General features: G+C 39.9%; 1 protein-coding gene across 5 annotated transcripts in view; it reads left to right on the forward strand.

Annotated features, from left to right (window-relative positions):
* The window catches only part of ALG9 (ALG9 alpha-1,2-mannosyltransferase), an 89,217-nt gene that overhangs the window by 16,272 nt on the left and 60,138 nt on the right, over positions 1-12,807 (forward strand). For all 5 annotated transcript variants that reach the window (XM_045895066.3, XM_045895065.3, XM_064577444.1 and 2 more), the window contains 4 exons: positions 396-484; positions 2,352-2,487; positions 6,554-6,641; positions 6,819-6,924. In XM_045895066.3, coding sequence (XP_045751022.1) covers positions 396-484; positions 2,352-2,487; positions 6,554-6,641; positions 6,819-6,924 — 419 coding nt within the window. The remainder of the gene's footprint in view (positions 1-395; positions 485-2,351; positions 2,488-6,553; positions 6,642-6,818; positions 6,925-12,807) is intronic.

Raw genomic sequence — 12,807 nt, forward strand, 5'->3', positions numbered from 1 at the left:
ATCCTCACTTGACAGGTGAGGAATCTGACAGAGGGATTTTGTCACCAGACCAGGGTACCGCTGCTCGTAAGTGGCGGAGCCCAAATTTGAACCTGTGCCCATCTGAATCTGAGGCGGTACTCTTCCACTACATCATGCTGTTTTCCTCTTGATTAGTATACATGATCTTAGCATGGAAAAGCTACATTTCCTCCTAGGCAGAGAGCTTCTCTTCTGCTTAAAGAGTAAGAATATTTGGGTTTGTTTTGCACACAAAATTGCTAACCTGTCCAGGCAGCTCTGTGTTTGACTTTAGATCTTCAGTGTGCTCTGCGATGCAGGCATGTGTTTTTCCTTTGATTTGAAATGTCTGTCCTTAAGATTGGCTATGCTGATGGTCTTTGCCTTTCTCCTAGGGCTGTGTGCAAGAAGTTTGGGCTGCATGTGAGTCGAATGATGCTAGCCTTCTTGGTTCTTAGCACTGGCATGTTTTGCTCCTCATCAGGTAAGTAAAAGGGCAGGTGAGGGCATAACAGGTGCACTGAACTTTCATAGTTGCATTGAAAGGGAGAACTTGTGTAGGCATAGGTTATGTTTGGATAGCATATCAGTAATTAGCAGAGCACTGTTACCTACATGATCTTCATAAACCCTTACAGCAATTTTGTGTTAGGGGTAAGAAACATTTTCTCATTTTTGCAGATGAGGATACGGAAATTGAGAAAAGTGAAATGACTTACTGGGAGTCAACTCATAAATGGCAGAGCTTTCTATTTCATGTTGCTTTCTATTACATTATTGTATATATATATATTTTTATTGCCATAAGGCTGAAAAACACCAGCACCCTCTGCCTTTCCTTGTTGTTAGGGGAAGAGAAATAATTTTGTTATCTTGCTCTTGTTTGTGTCTAAAAACCTGTGTTCATGGTTCTGCTTTCTGCCCATTATTTGCAATGTATTCTGTAAAGGTATGTATCCTCTGTTGGGCTTTTTTTTTTTTTTTTTTAAACAGTACACTTAAAGAGAATTAGACTATAACCTTAGAGTGGTGGCTTGCAAGTTGGGCTGCCATTGAATATTTCTATTCTCTGAGCCATGGTGGCCTGCTGCCAAAAGGTAGCCTGTTTCCACTTTTTTGGAAAAATTAAGCTACTAGATAAAATAATCTCAATTCTAATTTCTGTTTGTGTGTACCAGAATCTAGTATACACATGAAATATACATAAAAATAGTGTTCAGCACAAAGGTGTATATTGAACTTCGTTAACTGTGTCAAAATCTATGTGGTTGTGCAGAGACCTTATGAGAGTCATTGTCCTCAGTGAGAGTGTGCTCTCCCCCCCAGGCCGGCAAAGACCTCCGATTCCTCTGCTCCTTTGTCCTCTGCATTGGCAGCTGGAACTGACAACTTCAAATAGCATCAATATTATTTAGCATTTATCTGTGAAGCTTGTACCTCATGTTTGGTTACTTTGCTACTCCTAAAGTTGATTCTTAGGAGAGGGAGATACTCAGGAGTACCTTTAGCTTTGTCATCTCAGCTGAGAATGAGAAGGCACAGAGAAGTTTAAGGGATCCTTTGATACACAGCCTGTAAACCCTTTACTGAGTTTGGGAGATCATATGGCCTATTTGTGGTCCTTGCCTCATGCTGATGTTTCTTCCCTAGTGCTAGGTGAAGCAGGCCTATACAGTCTGGAGAGGCAGATCTGCATTTTTGTGTAAAATTGTTAGAAACACTGATCAAATGTTACTGTTGCAGAGACCGCAGAGACCCTGAAAGTACTCAGCTCCTCTGCTGTTTACTACAACAAAGTAGTGCTAAATGGAATGGGGGACTACGGGACGGCTACAGGCCAAACTATCTATGTCCGTCGATGCAGGATGCAAAGCAGGGTTGCCATCCAATATGTGGCCCTTGAGAAGGCTTCCCAGAATTCCTAGGGGGTAATGGTTAGTGACAGGACAGTCTCAGAAGCCTATCAGAAGATAAACTGCTTCAGAAATAGTCAGCAATGGTTCTAAGTTTCTTGCAGCATATTCCCTGCCTGGAAATATAACCTGGAATTCTCTAAGTTTTGGATTTGGGGTACCGACCAGGAGAGGAATGGCGTGCTTGGCATTGTATAACTAGGCGTGTGTTGGTACCTTAAAAAAACAAGACTGAGAAAATAAGAAAAATTAGTGAACTTCATTTTTTTTTTTTTTTAAGGAGTATCACTTCACTGCACAATTCTAATATATTCCTCAAAATATGTTCCTGGTTATTGACATCGTGCAATGTGGGTAAATTTTTAATAACACCTAATAAACCTCAAACTCTTGTCCCTCCCCCCTCCCTCTGTGTTCCCCATTTCTTTACTCTTGCAGCATTCCTTCCTAGCAGCTTCTGTATGTATACCACGTTGGTAGCCATGACTGGCTGGTATATGGACAAGACTTCCGTTGCTGTGCTTGGAGTAGCCGCTGGGGCTATCTTAGGCTGGCCATTCAGTGCCGCTCTTGGGTAAGGGACTAACACAGTTCATCTTCCTTGTATCCCTGGGCACATAGTAAATCTCCTTGTTCTCTGGTTATGACCTAAAGTTACAGGAATGAATTGGACTTATAGAGATTATGGGAAATGGAAGAATATTTCTCTTGGTGCATATTGTTGATTGATTCTAATAAGAATAGTAACTATTAAGTCTCTGTTGTATGTTAGCTGCTGCTAAACCCCTTAGAAACTTTATTCCTAAAGCCTTACAACAGCTTTGCAGGAGAAATACAATCATTAGTGCTTTATTTTTTTATTTTTTATTTTTTAAATATTTTATTTGAGAGAGAGCGTGCGCATGAGTTGGGGGAGGAGCAGAGGAAGAGGGCCAAGCAGACTCTGCACTGGGCTTGATCCCGGGACCTTGGACCACTACCTGAGCCAAAATCGGGGGTCAGTCGCTTAACTGACTGAGCCATCTGGGTACCCCAGTCATTAGTGCTTTATAAATGAGAAAATAGGGTCCAAAGGGTAATTTGCTTTTAAGATTATGTTTGCTGGGGCACCTGGGTGGCTCAGTTGGTTAAGCACTGACACTTGATTTGGGCTCAGGTCGTGATTTCAGGGTTGTGAGATCAAGCCCCGCTTTGGATTCTGTGCTCAGCGTAGACTCTGCTTGAGATACTCTCTCCCTTGTCCCTCTCCCTGCTCTCTCTCTCTCTCTAAATAAATAAAGTCTTAAAAAAAAAAAAAATTCTTTGCTTTTGGACCCAGGCCGCCTTGAGCCTGCTGCTGATGTGTTTTCCACACCGCACCACTCTGTGCTGTGCATTTCCCACTCACCAGGCCTGAAACCGGACTTTCCCTGCAGTCTTCAGTTCTTGCCTCAGCAGCTTTTTTCCTCAAGGCTCATAGTATTTCTCACTCCTCTTGTATTCCTTGTTCCCACCACCTCTGCTCTAGTCTGTGCTGCCTTCACTTCTTACCTGCACTGCTAGTAATTTAGAAAAATACCGCACTTTGATGTTAAGGTTATTATAGTACAGTTGACCCTAACAAGGTCAGGGACACTGACCCCTTGCACTGTTGAAAACCTGAATGTCACTTTTGACTCCCCAGAAACTTTACAAAGCCTATTGTTGACAGAAGCCTTACCGCTAACTTAATTAACGTGTATTTTGTATGTTGCATGTATTATATATTCTTATAATAAAGTAAGCTAGAGAGAAGAAAGTGTTACTATGAAAATAAAGAAGAGAAATATATTTACAGTACTGTACTATATTTATTAAAAAACCCCATATATATGTGGACCCACACAGTTTAAACCCATGTTGTTCAAAAGTCAACTGTAGTAGTATATTTTTATTATAAAAAAAGTTCCAGTTTGTATGAGGTAAAAAGAATTCTTAATTCTCTTTTCCCCTAGTCTAATCTTCAAAAGTGGTCACTAATACTTTTGTACATATCTTTCCAGAAATTGTCCTTACGTGTGTAAATACACACATGTGCATACATACCGTAAATTCTTAGAATAATCCTGTAACTATATATATCTTCTATGTATGTAGACTTAGATCGTTCTTTGTGTGGATTACATAGCATTCTATTATCTGACCATAATTTAGCCATTGCCTTATTGGTACATACGTAGTTTTCAGTTTTTTGCTATGATGTACAGTGATTCAGTGAACACTTTTGTACATATGTCTATACATTCATGGAAATTTGTGGGGTAAATTTTTAGAAGGAGAGTTAAAGGTATTCTAGAGGATAGGTATTCTAAATTTTCTTAATTGTGTTTTAAAGGCTGTTTTCCCCACCTCCAGTCTTCTATTTTGCATATCATCAAAATATTAAAGATTTTGTGTGAGGCCGTCTTCTATCTTTTCTCCTATCTTTCAACCATCTTGATGATTCTCATATCTTAAATCTGGTCCAGTTGTCTCATATATTCCTGGTTGCCTATTAGATATCTCCTTTTCTATAGCTAAACATTTACAAAACCGAGGTCATTATCTTCTCTCCATATCTGTTCTTTTACTTATGTTTCTAACTCAATAAATGGTACCACCATCTACTCAGTGCTGAACCAGGAACCTCAAAATTTCTGTGACTCTTTTCTCTTTCCTATGTCCTATTTATTGTACCTCCTGAATATCTTGAATCTGACTACTCTTCTTCACCTCTGCTTCTGGGTTACCATATAGTCTCCTAAATGATCTTCCCATCTCTAGGCTTGATCTCTGTAAATCTCCTCTCCACAATCAAACTGTAGAGTTACCATCCTAAAATGCAAATATGATTATATCACTCCTTGTTTTGTTTTAAACTCTATAATAGCTTCCCCATTTCTCTGTCACAGAGGCTGGTAACCTGTGACCTGTGGGCCCAGTCTAGCTGGTCATCTCTTGTATAGCCCAAGAACTAAGAAGTTGTCACATTATAAAGGGTTGTTAACAACACACACTCACTACTGACAGACACACACAGAATATGCAACAGAGACCATATATGGCCTGTAAAGCCTAAAATACGTACTGTTAGGTCCTTTAAATAAAAAGCTTGCCACCCCCTGCTCTGTAGTGTCCAGATTCTAACATTACCCACAAAGTCCTGATCTTCCCTCCTTTTTACCTCCAACCGTTTTTGTCAGTTCCTCTGTTCCTTTTACTCTGCACCATTGACATTGAACTTTGTGAGTTCTTCAAATACTTCTGGGAGACACGTTTTGATTGGTCTGCCTTTAGCTGAGATAAGGGATTTCAGGATTGCTGTCAGTTTGCAGTTTACCATCATTTATTGAATATTTTGTCTTAGGTGCTGCTGATACTTTGTTAAAGAAGAAAGTTAGGGTTCTTGCTCTTCTGGAGCTTACATTTTAGTAGGAAAAACAGACATTGAACAAGTAACTAAAAGTATGATTACTTACCAAAGGAGAAGTAGAGATGCCATGGAAATATAGCTAGTTGGGCAGAAAAAAATGAAAACACAAATGTTAATGCAAAATTTAGATAATAGAATGTGGAAGTTCATATCACAGAAGAAATACCTTGTGATAGCACATGGCATTGCTAAATAAACGACAGAGATGGTAATGCCATGTGAATTCAGAGGCAGGAGAAATTGGTGCTGCAGAGGTTGTTCTGCAGAGGAGTCGAGAGCAGAGCCTGTAGTGGACATTTGGGTAAGTTCTGTAGAAACAGATTGGTGTGGAGAGGGAATTCCTTGTGACTGGAGCATGGGTAAGGATTCTGACTAGTGTTCTAGATTTGGAGGCCATGGATATGGAGGTGATTGTTCATGCAAGAGAGGGAGTACCTACTGAGAAAATGAGTGTAGAGAAAGAAGGGTAGAAGTTTGCTTCTGGGACCTAGGACCATGGTAGGGCACAAAAAAGACATCTAGAAAGGAGCACTTGGGAAGAGGCCAGGAAAGAACAGGAGCCAGCAAGCCTAAAGAGGAAGGAAGAGATGCTTGTGTCAAGTGCTGCAGAAAGACCAAAGGAGGTGAAGCTCGTGAGGAGTTACTGGGTCTGGCCGAGAGGAGGTTCCTGTTGACCTTACATCCGTCTCACGAACTTGAAGCCAGGCCTTCAGGACAAAGTAGTGAAGGCAACATACATACACCACTTGCTTGAAGAATTTAAGTGAAAGGGAGAAGAGCAAATGGTGCTGGAAGGAAATATATCAGAACTGACATATCAAAGTTTATAATTTTATTAAAATCTTTATAAATCATGGAAGAGATGAGTATTTATTTGGCCGGGTGGGTGTAGGGCCACAGGGCACATTCACTTAAAATTCATATATTTTGAATGTCTGTTACACAGAAATATGTATAAAATGGAGCTCTTTCCATAAGTTCAGTATTAATATTTCTTGTGTATTATGGGGTGCAAAGTACTCTCGTGGGCTCTATGAAGAGAACACTATATTGTTGAGAAGACATCCTCTCCTATATCAGCTTTCTTTCCTCGCTATTAACTGCTAGAGACGTTTTTTCCCCCTGTTCAGCATGAGGTATGTGTGAATCTGACTTGTTTGAGTCTATATTCTAAGTGTTTAATTCCCTCTTTTGTTTCTCTGTTAAATAGTTTACCCATTGCCTTCGATTTGCTAGTCATGAAACACCGGTGGAAGAGTTTCTTTCATTGGTTTCTGGTGGCCCTAATACTCTTTCTGGTGAGTTTTATTTTTTCTTTGTTTTGTTTTAAAGTTGTAATGAAAGCATGTTGATGTAGGAAAGAGAATATGAGGAATTCATTCTGTTTTTCATTTTGAAGTTTATTCTGTTAGCATTGGGAGAATGTTTCCAGAACAAAACCCTGCAACTGGTATCTATTTTCTGCTCTGTCTTAGGTGCCTGTGGTGGTCATTGACAGCTACTACTATGGGAAGCTGGTTGTTGCACCACTGAACATCGTCTTGTACAATGTCTTTACTCCTCATGGACCTGATCTTTATGGTAAGGCCTTAGGGAGTCTGGGGAAGAGTAGGAGATAGCTTCATTTGCCGGAGCTTTGAAATTTCAGCTCAGTTGCTTCATTTCCTCAAATACAGCATTTCTTTGCTGGTAATCTTAATTAAAAGTAAATGACATTTGCATATAGCACAGTGATGGTAAGTAGCCAGTAAATATTTCTTCTTGATTAATGTGATTCCTTCCTTTCAAGATTTATTTGAGAGAGAGAGCGCACAGATGAGTGTGGGGAGGGGCAGAAGGAGAGGGAGAGAAAAACCTCAGCAGACTTCTCGCTGAGCGCAGAGCCCAATGCGGGGCTTGATCTCAAGACCCTGAGATCATGACCTGAGCTGAAACTGAGAGTTGGACGCTTAACTGACTGAGCCACCCAGGCGCCCTTTGATTAATGTGATTTCTGTTAGTCTTGCTGTCATTCTCAGCATGCCATGGCTCTTGATGCTACTTTTTTAAATTAAAAGTTACTTTTTTCTGTTCTCATTAGAAAACCAATATGACAACAGAAATAGGAAAATAGAAACACTCACAATTCTATTATCTCCAGATGGCTGTTGTTAAGAGCTTGGAGTATATTCTTCCAGAGGTTTTCTGGACATGGACACATTTGGTATTACTTGTTCTTTTTAAAATTTGCATTCGGTATCAGGCATTAGGAGAGAAAGTTTGGAAAATGTGTAGACAAAGCAGAGCAAATGGTAGAGTCAGCATGAGAGGGGGGTAGTTTGGCCAGTTTAGGATTGAGAGGAAAAAAGTGGGATGCCTTTAGTCTGGGGAAGGCATTCTCCTCCTCCCCCCGCCCCCCCAACGCCTTATCCTCAGCTAGCCCTGAGCCTGTTTTATTTGGCCCCCTGGGGCATTTGAGTTAGTGACAGTTATAGAGGGATGACCTAGAGATCTTCCTGGTCAGATCTGCCATTTTATGAGACTGTTTTTTCATTAAAATAAGTGTAGTTTCTTTTGCATTAATTTTCTGAAGGTCTTGAAGCATTTTGTGTTTGTGATCATCTTGGGGCTCTACTGTGAAGCAGGTTGATAAGACGTCTATGTCTTATCAGTTTAAGCTATGCCCATCACTTTTCTTTGCTACTTTGCCAACAGAACCAACAGATTGGATGAGGAGATTTAAAGTAAGCATATGAGTGAGATTTAACTGGGCCTGTTGGGATTTGTGGAATATTGTCATTTTAGAGGGCAGTAGGTAATAGGTCAAAATCATGTTTTGTTCAGTGACTTGAATTCACAAACTGCCTTGTTTAGAGAATAATTGCTAAGTGAAGGAATTTTAGTTCTTTTTAAAGTTTAAGTAATCTCTATACTCCACATGGGGGTCCACCTCACAACCCCAACATCAGGAGTCACACACTCCTCTGACTGAGTCAGCCAGGAGCTCCCTAAGTGAAGGAATTTTAAAAGATGTTATATACAACTAATGAATCATTGAACATTACATCAAAAACTAATGATGTACTATATTTTGGTTAACTGAACATAATAAAAAAGAAACAAAAGACCCCTTTAGGACTGACTCCAAGATCCCCAAGGATGTGAGAAAAAGCTGCAATTTTAAGCTTTTGCCTCTAGATGTCTCCCTTTAGCTAGAGAGAGTTTGTAGGTTTTTAATTGCCCGTTGTTTTAGTTGCCTTGTAAAATTTTTTTTGGTTCTACAAGTCAATAGCAGGAAGACTCCCCTCTTAGACCCAGATTGCACGTTAGAAATTGATTTACTGGAATCTATTGGAAACATAATATCCATTATATATGGGTGAATAAATTACGTTAATTTCAATTTAATTTTGGGAAACTGGCATTACCTTTTAAACAGGTTATTACATAATGATGTTTTGATTGCTTATTTATAAAACTTTGGTACTATATGAAAGCAGTTGCTGAGATAGATGAGGCTTATAAATCTAGTAATTTACAGGTTGGCCAGGAGAGTAGAAAAGAAAGAATAAATTCTTGTTTATGTTTCTGGTTTAACAGCGGCTGGGTGGGGGATCTTTGTTTTGGGATCCAGCAGAGAAGTGGCCAGTCTTTCCTTGGATGTTGGCATCTGCCATTCATTTTGGCCAGTGCTTGCCTGGGAGGAGTGCCCGGAGCTCTGTTCTGCCTGCTTTGATGAACCTGGGGTGACTTCAGTGCAGATTTTGCTATTTTGAATGTACAGGAACTGATCACTTTCCTAGTGATGGAAAAAGCTCTGTTGGAACAGAATGCATTGTCTTACTGGGCGTCAACAGGACTGATGCAGTGCTATAGTCAGTCAGACTTGAGGGGGTTGTTCCTTGATGGTAGAATTTTTGTGCTTTTAGATCATCTTTGAATTTGACAATTTTGGGGTGGGGTTGATTTCCATTCTTTTAAAGAGTAATTAACTCCTTCTGCAGAGAAGATACTTCTTCCATCTTAGAAGTAAGTGTTCTTTGTGTATTCTAGGTCCTCCAATAAAGATTTGTCATGAATAGATGGGTGAACAAATTTGGGAGTACCCATCAGATTATATTATGCCTTGATCACTCTTCTGTCCTGCAGCTATTTTGGTTAGACCTGTTGTGGTGTGTAGATTGGGATTTTTTGGATACCAAATAAAAATAATAGAGGTAAAAGTACTTTTTAAAAAAATTTTATTTTTTAATTAACATAATGTACTACTTGTTTCAGAGGTACAGGTCTGTGATTCATCAGTTGTACGTAATTCACAGCGCTCACCATAGCACATGGTAAAAGTACTTTTTAAAGCAGAGTATTTTATGATTGTCAGCTAACTTATAATGGGTGAGTCCATTCAGTAAATACCAAAGACTGACTTTTTAATAAATGCTTTGATGACGATGTCAAACAGTGAGACAGCGTATCTTTTGTCATGGAAACTCCAGCTCTTTAACTTTGCCTCCATGTTTGGCACTAATTAGCATTATTTTGACTATTTTGTAACTTTCCTGCTCCAAGTGCTTCATTAGCTATGGTAGGCAGGTTTTTTATCTGAAAATTACAAATGCCTTGTGTTGGTAGTTTCTGCCTTCACGTCTTAGTGCTGTTTCTTATATATAAGCCTGTAATACTTCTTGAACAGATAGATAACTGGATTTCAGCTAAAGAAACATTGAATAAATTGCCTTTGAGTATCTGTGTCCTGATAGAATTTGCTGTGAAATAAGGCTGCAGTGACAGCAATAGATAATTATAGTCCAGTGTATTATGTGCTACAGTAGAAAGATGGGGAATCCTAGGAGCAAGTCCATCTGGTGGTAGCAAGAAGACTTCTTAGAGGTGGTGGTCCTTGAGCTGAGCCTGGAAGGAAGAGTAAAATTTTAGTGAGTAGATGCTAAAAGAGTGTATTTCAGACAACTACGATGTCCATTGTAGGTACTGTTGAGACAAAAAAAAAGATTGAACATTGGATTCTTTTTTTAAAAAGTTAAAGTAGTTTTACAGTGTTAGCTGATTTTAGGTAGAAACTGCACAGGCATGAGCAAGATAAATTCAATCTCTCCATTGTGATTATAATATAAATATTTACTCTGTTGTTCCTGGTTTTCAAAGGGACCATTCAATACTTTCTTGGCCAGAGAGCATTTATTAATGACACAGTCCAGACCTGAGCTGACTCTTTGGAAGCCAGGAGAAAGAAAAGGAGTACATTTTCACAACTATTAATTACAATAGTTTCTGTTTAAAAAAAAATGCCTGTTATATACTAAAAATTTTACACAGCTGTCTTCTTCCCCTCACAAAAACTCTTGTGAGATCGGCGTTATTTATTCTTACTTGCAGCTGTGGAAACCAAGGTGGGGATGGTGAGGGACTTACACATAATTAATACGTGGCAGAAGTGGGATAAGAGCCCAGAGCTGTCTGACTCCAAAGCCTGTGTTCTTTCCTACTAGAGCAACCTCAGCAAAACCCTGGAGTTTGGCAATTGAGACTGTACAGGAGAATAAGCTTGCAGAAACAGAGCATGAGTTGGAGATAGTAGAAGATAAGATTTGATCTAAAGAAGGGGCAGGAAGTACCTGTACCTTTGAAGGTCCCATGCACTTAGGTTTGGAGGATGCTCAGGAGCCTCTGGAGAGCTTCAGTGGCACAATGCCATGCAACTGGCAGGCTCTCTTTCAAATGGGAGGAGCATTGTGCCACCCTTGTCAAAGAAAGAAGGAATATTTGGACGAGGTAAAGAATACTTGCATTTAGGAAATTTAGTGTAGACATAAAATTGCAAAGTCGTAGGCAAAACATCCCTTTGGTGTCAAAGATCAAGAAGTGAAATTTCGTGTTGCAAGAAAGAAAGTGACTGGTCATGGCACTGATTTTGCTCTTACCCTTGTAACATTTCAAGTTTCGTAGATGTTGAGGTTGATAAGTATTTTTGTGTGGTGAGTGAAGAATGTGCTCTCTGAGGAGGAGTACACAGGCCTGGGGAAGGCGTGGGAGGACAGGTATGAGAAATGCTCTTCCCTCAGAAATGACATTGAATCTGCTCAAGGATGCCACTTCGCAGCTTAGGACACGATCCCTGCCTGTTTCTCTGTGTGTTTTTTTTTTTTTTTAAAGATTTTATTTATTTATTTGACAGAGAGAGAGATAGCGAGAGCAGGAACACAAGCAGGGGGAGTGGGAGAGCGAGAAGCAGGCCTCCCGCCGAACAGGGAGCCCGACGTGGGACTCGATCCCAGGACCCTGGGATCACGACCTGAGCCGAAGGCAGACGCTTAACGACTGAGCCACCCAGGCGCCCTGTTTCTGTGTTTTTATCCACCTCTGTCAGATTGCTGCACAGGACATTTCGGAAGGCAAACGTGAATGGCCCTTATTAAAAGGCTCAAAGTTTTCCATTCTTGCTGTAGCAGAGAATGCAACCCCAGTGAGTCTCTTGAGAGTTGACTGTCAGCCAGAGCTGTTCTAGAGCTTTCATTCTTTTGCTAATCGTTTTTGGTGAACCTTGGTGTCTTTTTGCTCTTGGTGTTGCAAATTTGACATTTATAAGAGGATTTACTATAATTTCGTTCTTGGCAGTGCTTTAAAATTATAGGTCTATAAAATGGTTTCCTTTCATTCAATCTGGGGAACAGTAAACATTATCCCTTCTTCTAACCTCTTTGAAGGTTCCCTTTAGCTCATTTGAATGGAAGGAATTGAAGCACTTTCCCTAAAGAGGGAGATGGGTGAGTCATTCCCCGCAGACACCCTGCTTCCAGCTTTCTTTCACTGCACACTTTGCCCCAGTTAAATGCGTAGCTTGTCATCCTGACGCATTTTTTTCTGCATAGTTCAGCTTTGATACTTTCCGAGAAATAGCATCAAGTATCTCCCTGGAAAGAGATAAAAGTTTTTCCTCTTTTCTCTTTTAAGGCAGGTGTCTCATCAAGTAGGGGAGGACACTGGCTGCAGAATTCACTATTTTTGTCCCTTTTTGCCCTTGTTTTTAAGACTGTTGCCTCTTGAACCTTCCCCACTCTTGGCTTATCCTCCAATTTTTACCCAGTTCTTCCAGGAAGTAACAGTCGATTATGAAATGTTCATAGCCTAACTGTGAACCTGATCTATGAATTCCTAACAGATAAACATAGTTGAGTTTACCAACTTAATACTTTTGATTCAGAATCTCAGAGTACAGTATACATAGGTAAAAAGATAGCCCTAGTAGGAGGGTATAATAAGTTGTGGTAGAGACAAATATTTGCTGGAAATAAAGTGCTTCTCTGAAAAAACAATATGTATTTGTAAGGATCAAAGAGAAAGAGGCTTTTTTTTTCCTCTTGATGCTTATTAGCATCTGTAAAAGATGATGTGAAAGGTGACATTTCTCCTAGTCATTCTGGTTTTTCTTCTCAGGCTCAGATTTCCAAAATTTGTTTAGGAAAAAGGCAG

The sequence above is a fragment of the Mirounga angustirostris genome, unplaced genomic scaffold (assembly GCF_029215605.1).
Source record: "Mirounga angustirostris isolate CCGP_5_RB_7025 unplaced genomic scaffold, mMirAng1.0.hap1 SCAF_13, whole genome shotgun sequence".
NCBI classification, from domain to species: domain Eukaryota; kingdom Metazoa; phylum Chordata; class Mammalia; order Carnivora; family Phocidae; genus Mirounga; species Mirounga angustirostris.